The 27,673-nt window shown below is 42.9% G+C and overlaps 1 protein-coding gene across 1 annotated transcript; it reads left to right on the top strand.

The window, feature by feature from the left end:
* APCDD1 (APC down-regulated 1) lies at positions 1–27,673 on the top strand. The gene is made up of 5 exons (XM_040080276.1): positions 1–121; positions 9,541–9,724; positions 11,317–11,848; positions 21,128–21,449; positions 23,461–27,673. The coding sequence occupies exons 1-5, from the start codon at positions 64–66 to the stop codon at positions 23,907–23,909; spliced, it is 1,545 nt and encodes a 514-aa protein (XP_039936210.1). The 5' UTR covers positions 1–63; the 3' UTR covers positions 23,910–27,673.

The following is a 27,673-nucleotide window of genomic DNA, read 5'->3' as shown; positions in this document are numbered from 1 at the left end:
CGCGGGCGGCGCGGCGGGAGTGGCGGCGGCCGGAGCGGGCAAGGAGCGCTGCGAGCCGGGGAGATGTCCGCCCCGTACGGCAGCCTCATGCGGTACCTGTTCCCAGCCCTGCTGCTGCACGGTGAGTGCGGGGCTCTCGGCCCGCGGGGTGGGTGCCCCGAAAAGCGGCCGGGGTGCCGGGGGGCCCCAGAGCCTCTGTGGCGGGGCAGAGGGCGCGGTGGGTGCGCTCTGCCGTCGTGGCCGCGGGCGCTGGGTCCCGCCTGCCCCGGGCAGAGGTCTGGCAGAGGATGGGAAGCGGGCGGCCCCCGCCGGCTCTGCCTGAGCCCCGTGCTGAGCCCGTGCTAGCGGCAGCCCCGCGCAGCACGCGTGGGAGCGGCAGCCGCCGGCGGGGGTAAAGCCACGCCGAAAGCGCCCCGCTCCCGAGCGTGTGTCGGCGGATTGTCTTGCAGCCTGGGACTGCTTGGATGGAGCACTTGGTCCGGGCACCTCACGCGAAGTTTCTTTGCTCACCTCCGGGCAAAAGCTGGCGCCGCCGAACTCCGGCGCGTTTGGCCGAGACACCCTGCGGGGCCCGCGTTCCTCCTCTTATCGGGAAAAAGTTTTTTGCCGTGAAGGTGTTATCCGGGAAGCCTTCGGAGGCGAAGTGTGCCAGCACCGGATCTCGTGCCCAACTAAAATTGTTTTGCTGCAAAGCACAAAAATTCTGGGTGTTACTACGCACAGTCCTGCTTTGACAGCCTCTCAGTTTAACTCTGGACTGACATCTCTCTGAAACTGCGCAGTGGGCAAAATTTTAGTGAGAAAAGTCAGCGTATTTGAACTTGAAAGTTCAGCTTGTAAATTCACTTGTAGACCCTTAAACAGGTAACCCATCTTTCCAGAAAGCCAGTGTTCTTCAAGAGAAACTTCTGAAAAGGAGGCCGTTTAATGAGCTGCTTAGGTATGGCTAACATTTGGCAGCCAGATTTGAAAAATCTGTGTTATGATATCCTTCTGAAAGTGTGACTCAAGCCACTCGGTTACAGCATCATTTTGAAGAGTGTTCCTAATTCTGAAGTCCTTTGTAGCATCCAGCATCCGTCGGTTAAATTTCTTAGCACCCCAAGCTTAGTCGTAAAAGGAGATTTTTTTTTTTTTTTTTTTAAACTGTTGAAATGCAAGTGACCTACATGAATGCAGTGGGAGATCTGTGAGCTGGGGTTAAGGATTTCAAAGCTGTTCCTGGGGTTGATTTTGTGAAGCAGGGATTGTCTCTCTCTGTGTTTGTACAAGTGCTAAGCACACACTATGGCATTTAATAAATAATAAAAAGCATGGGCTTCTGATGATCTATTTTGTTTAGAGAAAGAGTAGGAGGCTCTGGTCCCCAGGAGGGGGCTTTATACTCTTCTCACAGCTCAGCTATGAGATCCGGAGAGCGTAGAAACATGTTTAGCTGAGCCAGACCTGACAGGATGCCAGAGGTGTTCTTTTAGCTCTGTGATTTGAGATGTAAAAGTTGAAATGGGAGACTTGAAGTTAGAGGGTAAAGAGGGGAGGTGTAATTGCAGGGTTGGACTCCCTGGCTCATCTGCTTGGAATTACAGAGCAGAGCTGAATGCTGACTGGAGCAGGAAACAAATCAGGGCCAGTGATCAGATCAAAACAGCAGCTGCCAAAAGAGGATGATGAAGGAAACTCATCCATTTCTTCCATCTGCAGTTATATTTCACCAAATAACATAAACCTAAGTTCTTGTAGAAAGATACAACTCACTGCCTTGTATACGAAGATGAGCACCTTGGTAGTGTAGCAGTTCACAGTTTGGATCAGAGTTTCAGTAAGTCATTGGAAACTATTGCCCTCTTACAAACTTGAAATTTATATCAGTGGCATATAATGCACTGAAATGTAGCCCATGGAAATGTGTTTACCCTGTTGGCTTTAGCTCGGTCTAGAGCTTTTCTGTCCATGCCATAAAGTCAGCAGAAGCATCCTTCGATCAGCGGCTGTCCGGAATGTGTAAGAATAACCAGCAATCCCAGGGGGTTGCAGTGTTAAGCCTCTTTGCAGCATACAGTGTGTTTCTTCTGGATTTCTATTGCATATGGCAATTTAAGGGTTAATAGTGAGTGAGTGTGGATGGGTGGTTGAGGATTTTTAGGGCTTAGAGCTTTGTGACACAAGTTAAAATGTCCTGTAAGGCTAAAGCTTCTGCTTTCATTACATTTAGAAATGCCTACTTTTAAGTTGAAATTTGGAAAAACTAGGCTTCATTAATCAAAATAAAACCTGTATATGTATGGTGTCACAAACAAACAAAAAAACGGTTTGCAGCTGGAAGTTGTCCATTGTCACTGTATTCTTTGCTTAGACAAAAAGCCACAGAAGTTTCAGATGTCAAACACTAAGATCATTCAACTCCAAAAAACCTGAATAATAAGAGCTATGGTCAAGTGGATTCAAAACAAATTTGGCTAATTTCTTTTGTAAACATAACTTTTTTTTTTTAAATAAATAGAGATGCTAAAAAAACCCTTTAGTGTATTTTTGATTATGCTACTGTTAGAGTAATGAGTTAGAAACTTTTAAGCAATTAGTTGATAACATCATGAAAATGGTACTAATAAAGATGATGAAAACAAGACTGATAGGCTTTTCAGAGCAAAACTGTTTATGCTTTTAAAAGTTCTCTGGCAATGTTGCTTAAATTAGTTGCATAGTAGTGTTTTATTTCAAAACTTTTTCAAGAAAATAATAAGTAAATGCTTCAGGAATTATACATAGCCATAGCCATAAAATGAACATATATTGTGCTCTTTGCTAGAGGCATATGTGGTCTGTTTCCTCAGTTAAATAATGCATTTCAAAATCCAGAAGACAACAAAAAGATGGGAGGACACACTGCTTAGTGTAAGATTTGGAGAATTTACAGGGAGAGTTAGAAGATGGACTAAATCTTATTCACAAGTTTGTCAGTGTAAATTCCATTTCACTCATTCATGTAGCTTGACTGTGGGCTAACACAGTGGTAAGATGTAGATGCCATCAACAGAAAGGGCAGATTTTGTGCTCTGTAGGGTGTCTGTAGAAAGGCTGGCACACAATGGAGCCCAAAAGTAGCCTCAACCACACTGGAGGCAAACACCTTCAGCTATTCAAGGCAAGGGGAGTATTTCATTAGTGAGGTGATTATTTAGGGCTGATGGAGGGTAGGATTATATGTAATGAGTTTGCTGAGTGCTGTCTTCACCCCGACACAAGTCCCAGGGGGGTTGGGGACAGTTCTGCATGAATAAACCCCGGTGCCAAGGTGTGGGTAGAGGATGGAGCACATGTCTGACAGAGGGCAGATGTTTCTTGCAAAGGGAGCAAGACCAGAGTACCACTGCTATTGTACCGCACTGACATCCCAGTGCTGCACCCATTCCTGTCAGGGGCAGAGTTCCCACTGCCCTGAAGGAAGATGGGCTTTGACCCTTCGGGGTTTCATAAAGAAACCCTCACTCTAGGCAGTGCCATTTCCCCTTGCACAGGTAGCAGCAGCCATCCCAATTAAGAACTTCAGCTAAGCAGTGGTTATGGGCTGTGTAACTGCTTGGCACTTGGTTCTCTGACCTCTTCCAGGAGAGGGCATTGAATAAGGACCAAGCTGTAGGGTAACAGGGGACCTCCATGCTGGGCTGTCAGCTTTGAGGGGGTTACTTTTTAGTTGTCCCATGTAAACATACTTTGGATCCCTCCTCAGGATTTTCCATGCACTGAAGCATTCATTTTGGCTCTCTTCGAAAGCTGCACTTGGAAACTCTGTGTGCACAAGAGAGGCAACAGATACATGTGAAAGGAAGTCATTGTCCTGTCTGCTTCCCTGGCCATAAAACCCGGCTTTCCTTTCCCAACCCTTTTGTTTGTAGTAGCTAATTTGGGCCCCAGTCTTGCGAGGACCCTTTGAAGTTTCAAGTGCAGGGAAAACACTGGTAAACACAGCTCGAGGCTTGGTAACAGGACATTATATTCTCCATGGCAATTATGTAAGCTTGCACTGGAGCTAACAGCCTGTCATAGGCATTATCTGCCACTATCCCACATCAAGAAAAGAGCATAATTCAAATGTCTATTTATTTAATTGTGCAGGGCAACTGCCCAGATAAGGAGAGCTATAAAGTTAATCCAGCCAATTATTCTTTTATCTGTTGTAAGGTCTTTCCAGTTTCAAACAAGTTCTGACTTGAAAGGAGATTGCCGCAGGAGTAAAGCATGAATGTTAAAATGTTTCTGTCAGAGGTGAAGCCATTGCTTATTTTGAACTTACACTATCACTCGAGGTTGTTTTACTTCATAATAAAATTTTGTCCTTCTGTATTTACATCACTAGAAAATTTAAAAAAAAAAAAAAAAAAAAAAGGAAAAAAAAAGGTTAAGTGATTCCTGCTGAGCAATTCGTTTAAATCCAGGTTTGAATCCTACTTTGAGGTAACGTCTTTTCCCCCATCTAGCAAAGGATGAACCTGCTGAACACCTGGTAGCTTTGAGAGTGGTTTGAAGCGCTACACTTGGACATGTTTGAAACCATGGTTTAGATTCTGGTAGAGACATTCATTAAACTGATAAAATCTAAACAGTTTAAGATTATTTGCCTTATACTTTGGCAGGCTGGCATAGCTGTGAACGGAATTTGGCCTGGATGTTGAGGCACAAATTAAATTAAAGCTATCTGTGTTCAAGCACAACTCTACTTATTATCTTTGTTGCAGTTGTGCAGTATTTGCATGCTGTTTTTCAGAAAACCAAAACATTCATTCTAGCAGCTTGCAGTTTTTTGCAGAAGTGCTGGCAGGGAGCTTTGTCATAACCATTTTTGAAACACGATTGCGTGACGGGCTGCCAACAGATTGCCCTTTTAAGATTTGTATTTTACTCGCAGCTATGTGCAGAAATCTTTGAAGAACTTGAAAGTAACCTATCTTCCCTTAACAATTATTTTTATCTTGAATGGTTGTTCCCACATCAGATACAGGTTTATAGGTGAACGTGAGAGCCCGAAGCCCTCTGTCTGGTGTGGTGCATGCTCCGATCCACGTCTTAGTGGCGTGGCAGCTGTACAGGCTTCCACTTTCCCACTCAGATGGATGTTGGATCCTGCCCTGGTAAAGTGTGATCTGGGATCACAGGCCCTCAAAGGTCTGTGTGATCTCTGAGGGTCTGGGCAGGGATCCCCAGTGAGCTGTAGCACCTCTTATGCTATATTCAATTAGATTCATGCTAAAGCTCTGTCACTGCTAGGGCTTGATTTTGAAAGGGAAGCTGTATCTCAGCTCATCATAAAATGCTTTTGTTTTGCTACTTGCTATTTCAGGTGGATTCCAGAATTTTCCTTTTCCTTTTGGACTTGCTCCTTTGTAGCCCCCACACCACAGCATTTGTTTTCACAATCGTAACCATCTCTAGTTTTGGTGTAGCTAAAGCAAGAGCCAACAGGACGCTTCACAAAATTACTGTTATTGGTCTCATGCAAAGATTTTTTGTTTTTTTGTTTGAAGTCTGCTACGCTCTTGAGTAGTAACATAGTGGGTGGATTTTGGTTTTATATTTTTTAACAAGTGGGTAATATTCCTTCATAACACAGAAAAATTCAAACAGTCAGTCAGAGAGAGAGTCTGAAATATTCTCAGTTGAGTCTGAGATACTCAGTCATGGAGATACTGAAACCTACCATCTGTCAGTGCTGTAGAGAACAGCAGACTTGGATCTCTCTGAATGAAAGTAATGGCTCCAATTATGTTGCAACTGCATCTACTCTCCAAAGTGGGCTTCTAAAGAGTGGTGAAATTCTTTTCCCAGTTTGTGAATGTATGTTTTAACCTTGAGCCTTTCCAGCAATGTCTCATTTAACATGGCCAAATGGATCTTTTAAAATAAGTGACATCATCCCTGCAGTTCCTCAGTTTTGCAGAACACTTTGTGTGCACTGCCAAGGGTGGAGCAGGGGGCACTGCACTGCCTCCGAGCACCTGCTGTGAGGAAAAACACAGAAGATGGTGTTTGATTTACTGCCCTGTGTGGGAAGCATATCACTGGTCTCAGTGTTTGACCTGCAGATGGTACAAGGGGAAGTTACATCTCCTTTGTATGGCAGTTGTATCTACGGGCATATGTCAGTAACTACAAGAGTGTTGAAATGACTTCTTTGTGAAGAAGTTTGCACTAAATTAAGTATTTCCTTGCTCCAGCAAGGCCAACATAGGTAAAGGTCCCATTGCTGTCTCTTAATTTTATGCTGAATTTCATATTCTGATATTCTGGTCCTGTGATGTTGTTTAACATTATTGAGAGCAGCCCCAAGGAGAAAGACTTGGAGGTGTTGGTTGATGGGAAGCTCAACATGACCCAGCAATGTGCACTCAGAGCCCAGGAAGCCAGACATCCCAGGCTGCATCCAAAGCAGAATGGGCAGCAGGGCAAGGCAGGGGATTCTGTCACTCTGCTCTGCTCTGCTCACATCCCACTTCAAGTACTGTGTCCAGTTCTGGGCTCCCCAGCATAGGAAGCACGTGGACATGCTGGAGCAAGTCCAAAGGAAGCCACGAAGATGGCCAGAGGGCTGGAGCATCTCTCCTGTGGTAACAGGCTGATAGAGCTGGGGTTGTTCAGCCTGGAGAAGAGAAGGTTCTGGGGAGACCTTAGAGCACCTTCCAGTACTTAAAGAAATCCTGGAGAGGGAGTTTTTACTACGGCATGTAGTAATAGGACAAGGGGAACAGCTTTAAACTGAAAGAGGGCAGGTTTAGATTAGATCTAAATATAATCCTTTCTTTAGGAAGAAAGTGTTTACTGTGAGGGTGATGAGACAGTGAAAGAAGGTGCCTAGGAAAGTTGTGGATGCTTCATCCCTGGAAGTGTTCAAGGCCTGGATGGGCCCTTGACCGATCTGGTCCTGTGGAAGGTGTCCCTGCTTATGGTCAGGGGGAAGTGGAACTGGATAATTTTTAAGGTCTCTTCCAACCCAGACCATTCTATGTGTGTGTTTTCTACATCTCTCCCTGTGTCTCTGCAGCCTTCATTATGTTCTTATGCCTCTCTTGATTACCTGAATTTGTTCTTGCCTTCATTTGTCACAGTTGGATGGATAGAGTCCCAAACAAATACCCTCTTTCCTCTAGGGCTGTCGATGCAAATCTCCCTTCCATTTCCTTGTTGCAGTTTATCATTTGCAAGTTGCAGACGGGACTACCTTCATGTGACATGGAGAGCTGAGACACCGTTGCTTTTGAGCTGTAGCAAAGAAAAGACACTGTAAAATACCGCATAAAGTTTGACTCCTTTTCAAAAACTCCTTCTTTTCATTATTTCCTTCAGGGAATAATTGGGAGTGTCTGATGTGGTTACTGCATTTTCTTCTTTGATATGTGCACATACAAGATGGTGTCCTCCCACAGAAGGATTTTTGCTTGAAGAAATTAAATCCCCAAGTATGTCTAAATGAATAAATCATTTCTAAATGCATCTGTATTCATGAGTCATATGACATGAACTAGGCAAAATATGACTGCATAAAAGCAAGTGGTACAATAAATATGCCTTGGAAATAGCCACTTGAACAATTTCAAAACCTCCTTGTGATGGCAGATTTCAAATGTTTAACAACTTCAAAAGGAAATGTGAATTTTCAGTCTTTTTTCAGTGTGAGATAATTTCTCTGCAGGAGACACCATGTTGAAAGTTAGCACTGGTGGCTGCCAGTACCTTGCATGGACATGAAGCAGAGACCCAACCCAGTCAATCCTGCCTCTCCAAAGACGTAGTTGATTCAAGCAGAGCATCACCCTGTCATGGCTAGGTCATTTCTGGCTGCAGAATGGAAGTTGTTTGGTGCTAGCATGGGTGACTGCTCAGCAGTGTAAAATACCTGAGAACTTTCTGGCTTCTGGAAAGGGAGAAATACCGAACCCCTGAAAATCAGGCTTCTGTAAGGGCATCTCAGGCAGTGTGATCAAATATCAAAGGATCCCTAGTATTTATTACCCTATAGAAAGCAAGGCCATGAATTCTCATTCATGTTGGAGAATTGTTTGTAACCTGCAACATAACAAAGCTATCAGATTTTTCAGAAAAGATTTTATGAGGTTGTATCCATTAATCTCATTAAATCCTGGTGTTGTTCAATGGTGAGCACTGTTTAGGTTGAGGTATTTATTGTATTTTTTCTGATCATTTTTTACCCTGTCTCCTGGACAAGTCTTTGCTTCTGTTTAGTTGAGGAATTGCTGTTTTTAAATGGTTGACATGTATTTATAATTTTGGCAGTGCCATTTTCCCAGGTGTTACCCAAGTTTCTTCCAGAAAATCTAAGACCTAGCCAACACAATGAATCACTTTTTTTTTTTTTTTTTTTTTTTTAATGGGAAATGAGAAGGGCTTAAGAAAGTGTCTACCTAACACCAGGCATGTGCCCAGATGTCAGATGGGGGCTGGGGCATAAAGCTTAGGATCCTGTACTGGGTGGATCTCACTGGTGATCCCCAACAGCCCCGTTTCTTATCCAGGCCAGCTGAGAAGGCAGCAGAAAATACGGGGATGAATCCCAGACCCTGCCCCTGGAAGCAGGTTATAGTGAGACAACCCTTTCCTGAGATGGCTGCCCCAACTTCCCAGGCACTCAAACAGCCCCCTCACCCCACCCCTATCTATTTTGTAGCCCTCTGGTGCTCAAATTCCTTATGGCAATGTAATACAGTTTCCAACATGTTGTGTAAGGTTCATGTTTGTCACCTTTTAACCCCCTAGATGTGGGGTTTTCTTTTGATCCATGTTTTCAAACATACCTAAGAGCAGGCTGTGTCTAAAAGAGTAAAGGCACATTCCTTTTGAAGCTATGTATTCATTTTGTTCAATTAATATTGTGTAGAGAGCGTGCTGGTGGATTTTATATGTATACATTGCTAGAAACCAAAATTACTGTGTGCTGGAGATAAAGTTAGCTTTTGAAATTCCTTTTCCCCTTTAAAATAAAAATAGAAGGATCTGCCTTTAATTGACCTCCTCAGTCATCACAGAGGCTTCCTGTGTGCAGAGGCTTTGCTTTTAATATCTGTTTTCCCTTGACTTTAAAGAGTAGCCTTTATTTGCAAGTTTATTATAGAAGCGTTCAAATTAGAGGCGGGCTGAAACCACGAAGTTTGTGTCCGGATCTGGACACAACTTTGTGAAAGTTTGAAAGTCTAGGTTTTTGATTGTCCTGACCAGAGATTACAGAGGTGTCTATAAAGTTCAGTTTCAGAGCAACATCTCCTGGGCATGGGAAACAAAACACTTCAGTTTGAGCTCTTTTCCCCAGTTTATTTCATAAATTTATGTAGTGGATTATTAGTGGTGTGACAGAAAGGAAGAGCTTCCCATATATATATATATTTTTTTTTACAGATGAGAAAATAAAGAGTGTCTGCCCAGAAACATAACAATATGAGCAAGTGTCATTCAATACAAGATGGTCACAATATCCTTTATCAAACTGAAGCCCTACTCGGCAGGGTCTCATGATATAATTTACACTTTCTGTCACAGGGCTGGGAGAAGGTTCTGCTCTTCTTCACCCGGACAGCAGGTCCCACCCTCGGTCCTTGGAGAAGAGTGCCTGGAGGGCTTTCAAGGAGTCACAGTGCCATCATATGCTGAAACATCTTCACAATGGAGCCCGGATCACTGTACAGATGCCTCCCAATATTGAGGGCCACTGGGTCTCTACTGGGTAAGGAAAGATAAAACAAGATGCTAGGGATGGGCAAGAGAAGATAATTAAAAAAAGCAGAGAGGGAAGGATGAATATTCCCACTTTCAATGGCTTCAAATATTTTCTTTAATATGGTGATGTTCTAAATTCCAGATGCTCTCTATATGTTTATGCATAAAAGGAGAAGGAGCAGCATTATGTACATTAAAATAGCAAGCCATAAAGCTGTCTTGACGAATTAATTCATTGTCTAGATTTTAAACGGCATGCTGTGAAATATCTTTAAATCTCTCTGAATAGGAAGGCGCCTACCAAGCTGCCAAAATGGATGCTCATTCAAACATAACAATGTACTATATTTGTCTCCATGCATTAGATCCATTGAATGGATCCTTGTTTTCAGAACACGTGTCTAGCACAGGTTTTATCAGCAAAAGAAGTTAAGAAGATGTATTTCACTAGCCCTGTTACTCTTTAGACCTGATGTGTATTTCAGAGAGCTGTTTTGCTTTCTGTGTCTCAGCAGGCAATATTCACATGCTCATTGGAAGTGACTTGTAGTAGTAAGGACTGGGTTTTGGGTTTTTTTTTTTAACAGAAAGTGTATTTCAGGATGAGAGGAAATGGTTTCAAGTTACGCCAGGGGAGGTTTAGATTAGATATTAAGAAAAATGTCTTCACTGTAAGAGTGATCAGGCATTGGAGTAGGCTGTTTGGGGAAGTGATGGAGTTAACATCTCTGGAAGTGTTCAAAAGACGTGTGGATGTGGCACTTGGGATGTGGTTTAGTGGTGAACATTCTGGTGTTGGGTTGATGGCTGGACTCGATGGTCTTAGAGATCTTTTCCAACCTTAACAATTCTGCAGTTCTGTTTAAATGAAGCAGTGTAGAGGTGACAAGGAGAACAAGTTTGGAGGCACAGAAGGGCTTCCTACAGGAAGTGGAATTTAACTGCCATTTACACTTTCAGAGGAAAAAAAAAGGTTGCCATCAGGAAGAAAGAGAAAGAACCCACAAGGCCTGAATATTGCATGGTCCAAATTCAAGCCAAGTAGAAGTTTTGCATTAACAGCCACCGCTGTTGAATGTTTGAGTGGGAAAGCTCAGGATGTGATCCTGCATATCCACAGCAGACCAGAGATCATGGAGTTACACAGAGAAGCTTCTAGAGCAGCTTGTAAGCCAGTTCTTTGTGCTGTTCCCTGGACGTATGGCATTTCACTTCCTGATGTTATCTGTCATTCTGCTCAATCTACCGTGCAAAAGAGAGCAATAGATGTTTAATAAGCTGCTACTATTTTCAATGAAAATTGAGTCACATGGTGGTCCCCAGACAGAAGGCAAAAGCAAAACACGATTCAAAGTATTTAAGCCTACAAGATAAAGCCTTTAGATAGGCTCACCATGAGGCAGTGTATTAATAGCAGCAGAGGGAATTGTTGGACAATCGGCAGGCCACAGATGCCTGGTTCCTGTTTACTCCCATTCCTGCTGAAGGGATATCAGCACCCAGGTGTCTCTGTGGACCCACGTGGGTTGTGTTGCCTGTAGTATACGCCATGTGCCACCTTGCTAAAATTTTGTTTCCTCACTTTCTTTCCTCCCACAGCTGCGAGGTTAGAGCAGGCCCAGAGTTCATCACAAGATCTTACAGGTTCTACCACAACAACACGTTCAAGGCCTATCAGTTCTATTACGGTGGCAATCGCTGCACAAACCCCATCTACACCTTGGTCATTCGTGGCAAGATACGTCTGCGACAGGCGTCCTGGATCATCCGGGGGGGCACTGAGGCCGACTACCAGCTCCGCGGCATCCAGATCATATGCCACAACGAAGCAGTGGCCAAAAAATTAAGTGAGTTGGTGAACCAGACGTGTCCTGGATTTATCCCAGAAGATAGTCCCTGGGAGCAGGATGTGAGCTATGATTTGCTGAGAGAAGAGAACGGCTGTGAATGCACCAAAGCTCTGAATTTTGCAATGCACGAACTCCAGCTGATCCGCGTGGAGAAGCAATACCTGCACCACAACTTAGACCACCTTGTGGAGGAGCTGTTCCTCGGAGACATTCACACTGATGCTACTCAGAGGAGATACTATCGGCCCTCTAGTTACCAGCCTCCTCTTCAAAATGCCAAGGTATGTGTCGGGGGGGGTTGCATATATCCTTTTTAAGGTACTGGTGACAAAGCCCAGATCATTCAGTTCTTCTGAGTACATGCACTGGTGTAATCTAAAATGTAGATGTGCCTCTAATATAGGGGGTTGAGTACAGCCTTAATTAACAGATGATAACAGAAGTTATTGCACATTTGCAAAAAAAGTAATCTCGTGAAGTAAACTCAATAACAGCCACTCTGAAGATGGAATCAGAGACTTGTAGGCAGAAGGGGGAGTGGTTGGCTGTAGGCCAGCAGCTGAGAGGAAGGTTTCATATAGAGCTGAGATAGCAGAAGAACAGGCATCAGTGGATACTCCTATAGCTGGGGGGTGTTGGGGGGGCGCAGGGAGAGAAGAAATCAAATATGAATATCAGCATGTGGAAGTTGGGTGATCCATAACCTGAAGAGGAGACAAGGAAATTGGAAGGTAAACACATGGAAGGGGCAGCATGAAGAGAAAAATAAATGAGGGACTGTGCAGGTCATGGATCCAGATGTAAGCACACACATTAATGAAATAAAAACCAGGTGAATTTTGAATGGGGCTCTAATTCCATTTGATAATTCAGTGTTCAGAGGGGCCTCAAAGTGCCCTCAGCTTCATCGGGAACTGATCAACCCATAGTAAGCTAAATAAAACTCAGACAGGAAGCACTGATGGCCTGTAGCAGGAATGCTGTCATAGATCTTTCCTGGTGACATTTCAAAGGCAGGCAGCAATTGGAACCAGGATTGCCAGGTGCTGCTGCCATCGGTGTACTCCATCTGGGCACTGCCACAGCATCACTTCCAGCTAATGGGTTACCACCATTTTTAATCATCCCATCACAAATGGTTCGAAAATCAGTTACGGCTTATCAGCAATAGCAGGAAACACAACAAGAGAAGGGAGAGTTGATGAAAAGCTTTGGCTTTCCCTTCCTTTCAAAACCGTCTGCCCTGGGTTGTTTCTGTCTCTTGTGAGCAAAATATTTTAGTAGGTCCGGTCCTTATGTCTTCTGTCTTTAATTGCTCTGTAGCCTGGCCTGGGGATCATTTTAACTTACAGTCGACTCTTTTGCTGTATGAACACTGTGGTAATTTCTGTCATTATGCTGTCTTCAAGTGACCAAGGCCAAATGTGAGTTTTCTTTTTAAACTTACCGTCCGAAATAGAGAGTTTCAGCAGCAGCAGATGTACCACAGCACAGTCCTCTGCAAAATTTTTTGTTTTCCTTTAATCAATTGAACCACATCAACTTTCATTTTACTGATTTGAGAGTGAGGGTTCTTTGCTAGATCTCTTCCTCGTGGGTATCTGTAGATAGAAATTATCAGGCACCAGCTGTATTGTATCTGTTCTAGAAAATATTGTAGATCCTTTTCTAACCGCTTGAAACAGAGACAAAACCTTGATTTAAATCACTGCAGTTGAGTATTTTTTCTGGTCTAATCTAGGTGTCTTATTCTGGGCTGATATATAAGATAGTAAATGCCTTCACTTCCATCTTGTTGTAATTTCATTACAATCAGAGCAGTCAGATGTACTTTGAGCCAGCTTTGGAAAATTAGGATTGTTATCCCCAGGCCTGCTGTAATTTGAGGTAATGGTTCTCCTGCCTGTCTGTTCTGCTGCTGTGGCATCCCTTTTTCTCTCTAAAATATAGTGGCTCTAAAATAAAATGTTCAAATTTAAGGGACCAAATTTTGCGTAAGAGAGGTGTGTTTCTTGAGACAGGTTAGCTAAGAGAAGCTGGGCCTCAGCTAGGCTTTCAGCATGATATAAATAGCAATACCATAAAAAATGCACCTTTGCTTTAGCTGCTGTGAAAGATTCCAGGATATGGATTTGTTGGTTTGGACCTAAGCATGAAGATCCCTATACCAACAGGTTCTCAACAGGCACTCTGACCTACTGTTTGCCAAATGTAGGAAGAATAGTAACAGAAGTGCTTTCTTTCTTTTTTTTCCTTGAAGTCCAGGCAAACATACCGTTGAAAGGTTATAACCCTTCCTTTTTGAACTCTTTTCCCTTTCTAATTGTTGCTCCACTGGGACCCAGCTGAAAATGAGTTTAAATGCTAAATTGAGTTTAAAACTACAAGTCACAGACTCCTCTGGAAACTGGACACCATGAATAAATAGAAACGTTAAATCAACTTGTTTTTTTAAGGTTTCTACAGTCATACCAAGAGGTTGGGGAGGCCAGGAAATTGCTTCTGAAGTGAATCAGGTGTATTGTGTGGAATCTTTCATTTAAGGCTTTATTCATTTCCTTTTTATTTATTTATATTTTAGACTCATAAAGGCCTGCCTAAAATAAGTTAAGAGGATTCACATTTTGAGTTAAATTTATAGTTAAGCCTCTATATAGAAGAAAGTTCCACCCAGCCCAAGAGTTTACACAGCCTGTAAGTTGGATGTGGTAGCCACATTCATTACTTATGTGGTTGAAATGAATGGTAATTAAAAGCAAATGATTGCTGGATATGTTAGGAATGCCAAAGCCACATGATCAGGACTTGAAACAAATAGAATTGGACCCTATCCAAATTCCTGCAGCGATTTCACCATGGGATGGTAAATCAGAAGGGCTGTCCAAAAACCAGACAGCTTTATGCAGAGCTACAAATCTGAATAAATCCACAGATTACCGTATCTCAAGTGTTCATATAGAATCAGGGAGCTTGTAAAAACATACAATATGTCATCTCTTAAGGCTTTATGAATTCTCTTAGATAAGAACATACCTTAAACAAATTCCTCCTGTAGAATACATGGAAGCTCTTGAGTGCAGATGATGAATAGGTCACTATATAGATTTATCTTGGCTGTTTTCTAACCTGGCTCAAGATACTAGTTAGGACTGGCTGATGGATGGAGATGAACATCTTTGATGTCTCTTGACATTGCAAGTTTGTCAAGTGATTCAAGCTATCACACAGGGAGCTTCTTCAGCCAGCATGAGAGAGCACAGGGGTGGGAAAGGAAGAATGGGGGAACTGCTTGGCCATCAAAATGTTCCCAGTTAGGACAACATCAAGGAGGCTGTCTGATTAGTTGTAATATCACAAAAGTATACAGGGACTTGTAGCATGAAGGAAGGCTTAAATGCAGTATTCCTTCTCTGTGCAGGACAGAAAGTGTCTTCAGAAATGTCTGCTCTAAACTACAGAAAATGTGTGTAATAGCAGTACTGGGTTGACTTATTTTACATGTAATTGCCTCAGCAATATTGCTTTGTAAACAAAGAACTCCTTGTGCTATTTTATCGTGTGTCAGAGTAACGGGAAATATCAGAGCAGGACTGTGATGACCGGTCATTCTGGTTAGATCATTACTTAGGAATAAGGCTGACATGGTCTGGAACATCACAAGAAACCTAAGAAGTGCTAGGATAACCTTCACTCTTTGTCATGCTCAATCAGTTGCTGGACACACTCTTTCAGTAAGATGTTTTCCCTTTAAAATGCGACTAATGAATCAATTCTCTATTACAACTTTATTCACCTCTGAGACCTGACTTCCAGCAACACCTGGAATTTGCAGCTGATACAGATTCAATGTATGGAGACTGGTGCTTGGGCTTTCCTTTAGCCAAGAAAGAACAAAGTGTACAAAGTTCTCTGAGCTTTTCAAAAATTTGAGTCTTCATCTCTTTGAAACACGGGGATTTCACTTCTAGGGGAATGCTATGTACTTGTGAAACTCCCAGGGAAAAGCAATCGTAAGTTAATAAATAGATGTTAAACATGTGAAGCACCTCAGAGAAATATGCAAAACTCAACCAAAAAGCATAATTTTGGCAGACAAAACTCCTTTGTTTGCCTGAGTAGTGCCGCTAGACTTCTAGATGAAGGCAACACTTGAAGGGTGCCTTTTGTCCATTATTACTTGGAAAGGGTTCTTGGTAGGAGAATTATGAGGGGAAGCGAAATAGGAATATCCAGAAGAATGCTCAAATGGGTTAATTCCAGGTTTATGAACAATAACAGTGTGTGTGTTGCCCTGCAGAGCTGAGGAAGCAAGGAGCTTTCAGTTGAGATTGGTCCTTGCCGTGCTCGACAGCGCTCTCGGCTGTGGCTCTGCGCCTTTGAAGGTGCCACATCTGCACTTAGCACTCTCTGCTCTGCAGCTGCAGTAAGAGGCTGTCCCAACTCAAATGCAGCACTGGGGATCAAAATTAACAATTAACCCTAGAAAAATAAACCCCAGGCCTTCAGGTCAACTCAGCATCTGTATCTAAACTACTGACACCTTCCTTGTGGTTGGCATCTAAGCACAGTGGCTTCATCTTTTGTAAAAGGGCAGGGAGGATTCAGTGGTGAAACTGCATGGTTTAGAGCGCTATATAGGATACTTTTTAAAGGCATAATAAATACATAAGGCAGCTTTATTTGGAAATACTTTATTCTTGAAAATGGACATTCAAGCTGTCCCTTCAGGTTTTCCAGGAATTATTTTTGTTAATACTTCATAAAACATTAATGTCACCATAATTTAGTATCATTTTAATGGGATAGATGACATGGCAAGCACATTCATCTGAGAAGTCTGGTTTTCTCTTTGTTCTTGTCTTTTGCCCAGGCTAAAGTAATTTATACCAGAAAAGAACAACCAGAAGGTTTTTGCATTTCATATTGGTTTTGTTTATTTCAGATTTATGCAGGGTTGTGCAACAGAATCAACATCATGGATCAGACAGTTGTGTAATGGTAGTGCCTTGAGATTCCTTCACTATCTTTCCCTTCATGAGAGCAGTTAATAAAAAACATTCCTCAATATCTTAGAATATATGGTACGCATTTGCAGATAAATCTGAGTATATCTCCACCCTCCTTACTGCTGCAGCACCTTTGTTCCCACCAAAAGAAATATCCATCTGACAACTCTGGAAAGGAGTTACCGCTCTCTCCAACATTTTACTTGCCTCAAGATTTTTAATTAAAGTTTTAAATCTTCGTTTTTCTTCATTCCATTTGGCAGGCTGAGTTATAACTGTGTCAGCCGTGCTTGTCAACTCCCCAGAGCCAGGCTAAAGCACATTAGTCAACTCAGCTTCATATGAGGTCATGCAAAGCCTGCAAATTATCACTTTTGTACTGGGGAGAATTTGTGGTCGTTTTTTAAAGTGTTGTCTTGGTCTGCAGTTATCTACAGCGGTGGAGGAGCGAGCCTGATATTATCCTGGACAATTCATGTGTCCTTCCTGGGGACTTGGCTCCTTGGCAATGTGAAGCAAAGCCACCCAGCTTTTTTTGTTGAGCTGGAAGCATGTCCTTGAATTGATGTTCTCCCAAGAATTTCCATTTATACTCATCCTGGGAGCACTAGTTACTAACAGTAACACCTGGTAACTGTGTTTCCTTGGGTGGCGAGGTTTGAAGCATCCTGACCGGGATGACTCAGTCCAGTCCCACCTGGTCCTGCTGGTGACACTTGGTATTCCGGAGGTGTGGCTTTTCTCTCCCCTCTTCTTCAGCTCTTCCCATCATGGTAGTATGTGCATTCATATGGCAGGGTTTTCCTACCCCAACTTCTGTGGCTGTTGGTTCCTCCAACACCCCAGGATACTGGTTAGATCTGTACAGCACACACAGTTCAAGCCTGAGCCCGTGCTTGAGGAAATCCGGTGCCTGGTCCCTCATCTCACATCTTCCTGCAGCAAGGATATGCTGGGTACAACGTTACAGACCCTGTCACATCCTGTGTGGCATAGCCAAGGTCAGATAATTAGTGCTAGGCAGCCCTAGGATTCCACGGAACTTAAGAGAAAATTAAACTGTGCTGGGAGGGTTTATGTTCCTGACTATCCATAGCAATTGGGAAAAAGATGAAGAAACCTCATCGTTGTTTGCTTTTTTTTTAATTAGGATCCCCCTAGATTGACTTCCAGAGCTCTCTGGCCTTATTACCACTTCAGCTGAGACAGCAGGAGAGAGTGATTAAAAAAAAAAAAAAAAAAAAAAAAAAAAAAAAAAAAAAAAAAAAAAAAAAAAAAGTTGGTGGAAATTTTCAGATCCTAAGCTATTTTCTCCCCAGCTACAAGAACTGAGTTTTCAGCCAGAGATTCAGGCTTGTTTTGGCACACAGGGCTTCATGGATTAGTTCAGAAATTGGGTTTAAAGAAACACCTGGAAGCATGAGGAATGGGAACACAATGGCTTTGGCATTGCAGAGCTGCAAGGAGCCACACATCATGGGAAGGGATCTTCCAGCTATTTCAGGGCCCAGTCCTTCTAGGAAGGCCCCACTATTAAAAATATTGCACTGTGCACCTAAGATAATCAAAAACGTAGATGTTCATCCTGTCCTCTGCTCGTTTTATTGCTTTTTAGTTTATGGCATGCCCCAATGAGCTTTTTATTAGAGAGTTCTTAATTGTGTTTGGACTCAAACATCTTATGTTTCTGTTCCCTATTTTCTTTGAATGCCTGTTTTTAGAAAATAATCTTTCCCTGAAACACATGGAAAGGGAGTGATTTGCAAAGCTTCAGATAATGTAATTAAGAGCCAAGAGCAGCTGACCTAAAAAAAGCAAGAGCAAAATATACAGTCAATTGTTAAACATAAATTACTCCATAATTAAGTCAAATTGCCTCATAACAGAGTTAGCTTTTTCCCTGGCCCATTACTAGGGCAAAAATCGTACTGAGGGAGTTTAAACATGGCATATTCTTCCACTGAGAAGTTTATAATGTTGTGAAAGATAGTATCACAGAAAAAAAAAGGTTTGTATGGGCTTAGATTCAAATGCTGGTCTCAAGAAAGCAATGCATTCAGAGTACATCCCTGTGAGGGGCCGGAGCCAGCTGGTGTCTCACAGCTGTGAAAGGGATGTTTCTGCTTCCTCCCTCACCGCCCCAACCTCTCCCTGCTGCACTTGGCATTTGATGAAAAAAGTGCCTGGTTACCTCAGCCCCTTCATTTGGGCGCACCATCGTTGAGTAGAAGGCCATCAGGTTGGACGTTCCTTAGCAGCACAACTGGCCAGACCTTCACAGCAGTTAGAGTAGTTCAGGACCACAGCAGTCAAAGAGCTAGGTGAACTACAGACAAGAAACAGAGAGTTAACAAGGACCTTCCTAGGGTTTGCCAAAGGAGTCACCTCTGCTTGCAGTGTAAATGGTGGCCAGTGGTGACCAAAAACGAAAACAGGCTGAGTTGTTTTTTGGTTTTCTTCGGATTTTGAACAAGGGCAACAGAAATTGCTTCCTTCCAGAAATCACAGAAATGGATTCCTGGGAGGAAAATGTGAATATAAACCAAACCAATATACTGCTCTGCAAGGGTCTCCTCTGGGAGATGATAGAAGCTTTCAAATTCACTTCAGCAGAGAAGAGACTATAGCAGAAATTCTCTCCTATTATTGATGGATTCAATTTATACAAGCTATGTTTAGTTTTATAGTACTGTCTTTTTCTCGCTCTCTGGCTTGACTTTATGTGACTGGGGCAATCAGAACCACAAAGTTACTGTCATCAGTGCCCTTAATGTGTCAGGGAACAGCGCAGCCAGTCTGACCCCATGGCAGGACAGAAATGTGTGGTTAAAAGGCACTGGCATCTGGATCTTCAGGAAGAAAAAGCATTATTTCTATTACAGTTGAAAGATACTGTTTGTATATATATCTGCACTAACTTCACCAGTTGCAGCTAAATTACTCAATTAAATGTTCTTTGTATTTCAGTAAGGTACAAATGGACCTTGCACCTGCTTGCAGAATTTAGCTGAAAAAAATGTATCTTAAAATTTGGTAACAAGCTCCACAGTGGGAAAGGACTACATCCCCTTTAAGAGCATGTTGACATGTGGTTTCTAGAAGACCATATATTTTGGGGTGAAAAGACCCTTGGGAGATCACCAAGTCCAGTCTCCTTCCTCCTCAGAGCAGGGCTGTTGGCCAGCACTGGATCAGATCAACCAATACAGTTATCTTGCGCCTTCTTCTGTCAATGATACTCTTCAGTCCTTCCTGGAGAGAGGGGAGTGCACTGGGGAATTACTCATATCCACTACACTCAAGCTGTGCAGTGTTTTCCTGAGATGCATCGAGTTAAGAGCTAAAGCTCAACATGCAGCCATCTGGGAGATTTACAGAAATACTTTTTCTTTGTACACCTTTCCAGCCCTCTTTTCTGAGGCCTCTCTGAGCACCCTCCATAACATTAATGCTCATATTCACTGCTCTTACTTTAAAGTCCATGTGAGCTGCTATGAAGTCAGCATTTCTCCACTCACTGACTCCAGCTCCGGCTCACTTTAGGGGTGACATTCACACAGGCTTCATTAGTGCCCTGAATTCTTCCAATAAATGACCGTAGGTAGCTTCACAGAATCAATGTACAACACCCACAATATATTTCTTTTACACATATTAAACAGGGTGTCTTATTTGCCCCATCCCAGACCAGATAATCATCCCAAGTCTTTTCAGCAATAGTGAAATCAATGAAATAGCTGCTGTTCTATGTCCCTGGGATGTAAAATAATGGTCTATGTGTAAATTAACTATAAATGGTGTCACTCAGGAGGTGGAAGCCTCAGCCTGAAATTGCCTCCACTCCTGCCACAGACTTGGAGCCTGAAGACCCCTCCTAAGACACCCCAGGTACTCACATTTGGGGCCAGGGCTACTTGGCTGCTTGAAACTGCTGCATGGCCATGGTGAGCCACCCTGGAGCTCGGCATGCACCATGGACCCTGTTCCTGCTGAAGGGGGCCATAAAGCTTTCACCATGTCCAGCAGCAACCAGCCCTATCACACACTTCTCAAACTTGTGTTAAGGCTCAGAAAAGCTGAGTTTAAAAAGTGCTGGTTACTGTTCTCCCAAGGTGGCATCCAAAAAGAAAGAAGTCCTTATGACACCCATGTTTATCTACAGTACTTAATGTTAACAACTTAAAGAAAGACAAATAAATAACACCTCTGCAAATGTATTGATTTCTGACACAAGCATTCCAAAATTCCTATTATAGTAAATTCCCATCTGCTAGCTTCTCATGTGATTTGAAGGATAAAGTCAGCCTTTTCTAGATCCTGAACTAAAATGTTAATTTCAGGCAAATGCAGTCAAGGGAATTAAACGCTTACATGCTCTTGTGCTGTGCGATGTCACACACATAAAACCAAATGGTACCACTAATAAGATCAGAAATGAGGATGCATTCCTTAAAATGTGGAGCTGGTGTCACTTCAGCGTGCAGTGGCTGGCCTGAGGCATTGCCCCGTATCACAGGTAATGCTCACTGAGTGTTTCTCTCTGCTTTGTTTCAGAACCACGACCGCACGTGCATCGCGTGCAGAATCATCTACCGCTCGGACGAGCACCACCCACCCATCCTGCCCCCCAAGGCAGACCTGACCATCGGGCTGCACGGAGAGTGGGTGAGCCAGCGCTGCGAGGTGCGGCCAGAGGTGCTCTTCCTGACTCGGCACTTCATCTTCCACGACAACAACAACACCTGGGAGGGCCACTACTACCACTACTCCGACCCCATCTGCAAGCACCCCACATTCACCATCTATGCCAAGGGGCGCTACAGCCGGGGAGTCCACTCGTCTAAAGTCATGGGTGGCACGGAATTTGTGTTCAAAGGTAGAGTAGCTTGATACAGTGTGGGAGGGAGGTAGTTGTGGACCAAAGCAGTTTGCTCATAATGACTTGGTTGCTGATGATTTAATTCTGTGATTTTCAGGAGTTCATAACTCCTTGGGAAGTTTGCAGGCATTATGTGAATGCCCAGCCGAACTATAGAGCTGCATGGCATTTCACACCACTGAAGCAGTACTCATTTGAGGCAGATGTTTTTAAGTACTCACAAGAAAATAAGACTTCACATTACTTAGTGATCTTGAAGTCCAGTGGCCAGACGTCAAGCCTCTAAGAGAAGTGGTTAGATCTGTGTCCTAGGGCGCCTTCAGGAGAGAGAAAAAAGCATCTTCAGAAGGCATTTCAGATCTGAAGCGGTATAAATAATTTTCTGTGGAAGACAAGACACAGCAGCATGCATCTTTTCATGTGCTCCCAAAGGGCCCTCAAGCAAATAAGGGTGTCCCTAAAGACAGCTCTCATTAAAGACACCAGAGGGAAGAGAAGATGTATCCAACCCAAACCCATTGAGTACTTTGGAAAGCAGCTCTCGGTGGTGACGCCACCCACGGCTGAGAAGCTTTCCAGTGCAAACAGCCCCATGGCACCCTGCTTAAAAAGAGCTCAGGGGCCTGAACCACTCACACAAACATTTCCAAAACACAACATTCCACCATAGCACCAGCCCCAGTGGAGCCTCTGGTAGCCTCAAGTCCTCTGTAGGCTCTTCTCCTGTTTTCAGTTACCATATTAGAAGTGTAAAGCATCTTGCATGGGTCTAATTTAGAAAAGCATCCAACTAGAAGAAATAATTTACGAATCTGAGATTTTTGTAGGAGGCGGGAGATACCCTTGCCTGTCAGAACTTTGGCGTTTTAGAGCATGTCCCAGCTCAATTCCTGGCGTGAAATCCAGTTTCTGCTTGCAATTCTGGTTTATGCTATCCCAACATACCTACAGATCAAGGTCACTAATTTGGCTTAGGTAAAACTTTTAGATTCAGTTTCTGTAAATTACCTTTCACACCAGCTACCTTTTAGAGTAAATAATGTAAACAGTAGAGCCATTGAGTCAAATGGCTGGTTATAAAAGCTCAGGAAGAGTTCCCAACAAACTTTGCTATAAAATTATCTGCAAGAGGATTTGGGATTTTGGTATGTCGGGAGGCATGAGGGATGGTTATTTTCTTCTGTTTTGGTCAGCACCAATCCATTCAGATACCCTTTTCTTGATCTACAGTGTCAAACACACACCAGGAAAAAATCTCTATTCAGCTTCTGCAGGCTCATTTATTTTGGCTTTTCACAACTTTTTTAACTTGGCTAGAAAACAAAATTTTATATGCCTTAAACTCCTTTGAAATACAAGCAGGTTAGAACTAAAGAAGCTGCAGCAGTTTAACATTTGATACTGCAAGCTGCAGCCAATGTTTAGAGATGAGAAAAAAATGTCTTTCTTTAAGTTATCTGTACTTCATAATTCATGCAAAAAAGGACAGGCAGTATAGGATGATAGTGCAGCTGTGGTGTTTTCCGAATTTCCCAGTGGGAACTAATTACTTTATTAGGTTTACAGGATAGTTAGCAAATGTAAAGAAATTATGAGAAATATGAGATAAATGCTTCACTCACAAATTAATACAGATGGTAATAAAACAGGAGTAAAGTTTTATTGTTTCCTCTTTTCCCTATCCCCTAGTATAACCAACCAGGCTTTATCTGTAAAGGATTGTCTGGAATTTATGAAAAGTTCTGCCTTATCTCTGGCTGAGATGCATGACCATCAGGTTTTCTTCAACTGAGTTGGAGGGGGGTTGTTCTGTGCAAAAAGCAATTTTTGCACAAAGACGAAGACATAAAATGATGCTCATAGATTTGCTGGCCATACCTGTAATGTGAAAAATTAATTTAAGAAGGAACAAGGGGAGACAATTTTAACAGGTGTGCCACAATCTTCATGTTGGCTTTGCTTTTGTCTTTGTCTCTCTGCTAACAGCTCCCCTCTTCCTCTCTCGCAGTGAATCACATGAAGGTCACTCCCATGGATATATCCACAGCCTCGCTGCTCAACGTCTTCAATGGGAATGAGTGTGGAGCACAGGGATCCTGGCAGGTTGGGGTTCAGCAGGACGTCACCCACACAAACGGCTGCATCGCGCTCGGCATCCGCCTACCTCACACCGAGTACGAAATCTTCAAGATGGAGCAGGATGCCCGGGGCAGGTACCTGCTGTACAATGGACAGAGACCGAGCGATGGCTCCAGCCCCGACCGACCTGAGAAAAGAGCCACTTCCTACCAGATGCCTTTAATTCAGTGCGCCTCATCAGTACCCAGACCCGAAGAGTCACCAGAGGAGAATAAAATCAGGCTGTATAGCAGCAGGGCACCGGAAAAACATCCCAGCACCCCAGCTCTTGCTTTGTTGTTTATTTATACTGTGTCATATTGGGACATTCTCAGCTAGAAGCGAGGAAAACTTATTTTTCATGACTACAAAGCCAGGATTCCACCAGACTGGGGGTTGTTTTTCTTCAGACAGAAAAGGACATTTATTTCCTTGATGCACTTGAATGCCTGAGAACTGTTGTTCTTTTCCTTACTTCCCTCTTCCTCCTCGAATCCCTAACGGCACTCGTTTGATGTTTGTGCTTTGAACTTCATCCAGTCTGATCCCTGGCCTGACACGACTGCACAAAAGTAATTGCACTTTAGGACTGCAGACTTCTGGGGGGAGGGAGGGGGTCTCGTTTTTTTTTGTTTGTTTTTTTTTTTTTAACTGCTAGGATGAACTCTATGATCCTGCTTCAGTCATCTCTGCCGTCTTACTGTTGTGGTACTCTTATCCCCAACACCCCGTTTCTCATCAGAATTTAGCTCTGGGGGAGGGCTCGGTGTTGTGCCAGTACTGTGATAGCAGCTTCCCCCTCTGACTTCACAGCTCTGATGTAGATATGTATATGAGGAGGAAACCCACAAAGATTTATCTTACCATTATCTCACAGCTCATAATACAGAAAGAATCGGCAAATCAACAGCGCTCTGTTCAAAAAGTGCTAAATGGTTGATGTCCCTAATTAAAAAAAAAAAAAAAATACTCCAAGTAATTTAACCTATTTTTACAATCATTAAGTTGTAAAAATAACCAGTGGTTTAGTATTTTCTCATTCAATTAACTTAGCTGTGTAATTGCTTCGAGGCCTCCCTTTGTATCTAGCGAGTAGTTACAACCAAGCCCCCTCAAAGCCAGCCAGCAGCAGCAATTTTCCTGTCAGATGCACAGAGTGCAGGTAAGCTGCCAATACAAGACTTCTCTTTCCATATTCCTGAGGCCTTACATATTCCATGTGCAGTACTTGGGTCAGCTGGGTGGGCAAAGTAAAGCAAGTGGGATGTAATGTGTTCTGCAGGCCTATTTAGCAGCATCTTTTTAGTCATGTCACCTCAAGTAAGAACAGGGAAAAGGGTTACAACAGCAAGCACACCGTGGTCCCTTGTAGAGCAAGAAAGCAGCAGGAAAATACACCCTCAGATGGAGGAACACCAGCCCAGTCTTACAGAGGGAGGAGCAAGAGATGCACTAATGCAACCACATCCTTTTTTCCTCGCTGAACTGTCCCAACACATGCCATGGTTTCACAGAGCTTAAATTATCATTGGTTTGGGGAAACACTGCTGGGAAGGTGGACAGACACAGCCTCAGAGAGCATTTGTCAACTAGAATGTGCCCTGGAAACTCTCAGGTTTCCCTCAGTGGTGAATATATCCTTTTGTGCACTGATGCAAATCAGAGCAGACTCTGGAAGCAGTAGGGGAGATGTTTAAGGCCAGCAAGGAGTTAGAAGTTCATATTTGAACCATGCTCCCCTGCTTTAATGGGGAGTGAACTGAGGGTATAGCTTAATCTTGCATTTGGGCTGTGGCTTTTACTGATGTACATGTTTTGGCTTGCAGGAGGAGCAGGAACATCTGTAAGAAATAAAAGGAGTAAAGTTGTAGTGTTTCTTCACAATATAAGCAGCTGCTATCTACTCAGCCCAGTACTGTGTCAGAAAAAGAACCTTTAATGTATTATTTTCAGTATGCTAGGAAAAGTATGTTTTGAATGAAGGTCTTTCAACTCTACATAGTGAGTCTTCATACTGACTACTATAGCAGATGCATTCCTTGAAAACATGGATGTGAATTTCTTCAGAGTTAGAACTGAATCAGTTCACCAAGTTTTGAGACAGCAGGAAGACAGAGGGAAGGAGTGGTATCCTAGATAGACACACTGATGAGTCAGACCACATCTTTCATATTTTTTTCCTCAGACAAATGAAAAGTCACAAAAACCTGTTACTTAAGAGTCAGGAATGGAGCTCAGGTTGGCTCAGTAGTCACCAGAGAAAGTGTCTATCCATCCATATGATGTCAGATCTTCTTCAGGCTGTTGGAAAGGTCTGAAAGCCAATTCACCATGGTGAGTTGAGCCCTATGAACAACAGCTGTTCTGATCAGCATTTCTTGATAGTTTTCTGCTCCATGCCGTCAAACCTACTTGAAGAGCTGGCCATTAGCTGCTGGTGGGGAGCACAGTTTTGACTAGAGGGTCAAAGGAGACAGGATGCCTCTGACAGAGCAGTTATGAACAGCATGGCATTTGGTTTTCTCTAGACTGAGTTTTGTAGTCAGCAGAGTGACACCAGCAAATCTGTAACTGGGTTACTGAGCTGTTACAGTGAAACAAGTCCCCTAAGTACCTGCTTCATTTCTGACTTCTGTTTAAGATCTAGCAGCAGGAGTGAATTCACAGTAGTTTTTATTTAAAAGGATGGGTATTGTGTGGCATTCCTTAGATCACACAAGACAAGCTGCTTTCACCACCATGGACCACTATGTGGTCCTACCTCTGAAAAAAGATCCATGGTTAGTTTTCAGACTATGTCACTTGTTATTTGTAAGTGCCACACACAGCTCGGTCCCAGCTGAAATCTGCACATGCTTGTGATGAGGATGAAACCGAAGACCAAAGGAACTGTTCCACAGCACAATTTTCTATATTCATCTGGGCAATCATCTACAGTTTGTTAGTGCCTTGTGGCTCCCCTGTAAATTGTCTAATGTCAAAAAAGTTGCAACAGTTCAAGAGAAAGATCTGTCTAGTTATAACCTCTGAAAGCACATTCATATCTCAGCTGTGTTTTGAATCGTAGACTTGCAAAGGTCTAGGTTTTCCAAGGTTTATGGTTAGACTACATGAAAATGTGACTCACTGTACAAATTGTGCAATAAATGCACTCTTTTCCCCTGTTATTTAAAGACACTTAAAAAGGAAGTATTTTTTAAAAGGTCTTCACAATGCATTACATGAAATCTGATTGGGGACTTCTGTAGTTTATTTGTAGTGTTGACCAGAAACATATTTTTATGATCTGGGTTCCTAGCACTTGCTGCACCAACTTCCCTCCATGTGCCTATATATTTTTAATTTTTGTTTTAGCCAATTCAAGTCAAGTTGGACAAAGCTGTAAGTCTTTGGAGTGCATAGTTTACGTGCTAGTCTGTATTTTCTGTGAGGCTTCTCCTGGCTTGCAGGCACAGAACAAGGAGCTAAGCTTACTCCCTCTTTTGGTTTCATCACTCACTAAATTAACTGCTGCACAGCACCACATACATATGTGACACAATATATTCCATTCATTTTATTTCTCCAACCTGACCTCATGTGCTGGCAGCCCTGGCTGCTAAAGAAGTTAAGCTGCAAGTGGTTTAGCAGTGGAAGACCTGCAAACCAGGTGATCTGTCCCTTGCTGAAATGCAGAAGGTTTTAAAAAAAGGAATCCATTAATGTTGGTATCTTCAGCTCCTGCCAGTGTTGCCAGGACAGGTGAAAGCTTTTCTCTCAGTAAACGCAAGGATCCACCTCACAGAAAAAAATGGCATCCTAAAGGAATTCTTGTTTTCAATGGCCTCTATTAGGACAAAAGGGATCAGAAAAGTCAAAACAAGTGTTCTTGCTCTGTTTCTATACCATTTACGTATTGTGCCTGCTGTCTTGGGGTAGAATGTCATTTCTATGAACAGAAGTCTGTATTTTAAGATATAATGTCAGTCTTGCTTGAGTTGGAGCGTGCTTGCCTAAAGTGCAGGATTTTAAAAGAAAAAAAAAAATCGTTTTATTTTTCTAAAGTTATAGAAGATATTTTTCTTCTCAACTATGTTCCAGATTAAACTGCTGGGGAAGTTTAA

This window comes from Hirundo rustica, chromosome 1, assembly GCF_015227805.2.
Source record: "Hirundo rustica isolate bHirRus1 chromosome 1, bHirRus1.pri.v3, whole genome shotgun sequence".
Lineage (NCBI taxonomy): Eukaryota > Metazoa > Chordata > Aves > Passeriformes > Hirundinidae > Hirundo > Hirundo rustica.
The sequence above is the reverse complement of the archived record's forward strand: the minus strand, read 5'-3'. Positions and strand labels throughout refer to the sequence as shown.

What these genes read in the sequence shown, in the direction of transcription:
- APCDD1 (XM_040080276.1), top strand. Translation starts at nt 64, where the DNA reads ATGTCCGCCCCGTACGGCAGCCTCATGCGGTACCTGTTCCCAGCCCTG. An exon ending in CTCCTCTTCAAAATGCCAAG is followed by an intron (nt 11,849 to 21,127) that starts GTATGTGTCGGG and finishes GCTTTGTTTCAG; the next exon opens with AACCACGACCGCACGTGCAT. An exon ending in CACGGAATTTGTGTTCAAAG is followed by an intron (nt 21,450 to 23,460) that starts GTAGAGTAGCTT and finishes CCTCTCTCGCAG; the next exon opens with TGAATCACATGAAGGTCACT.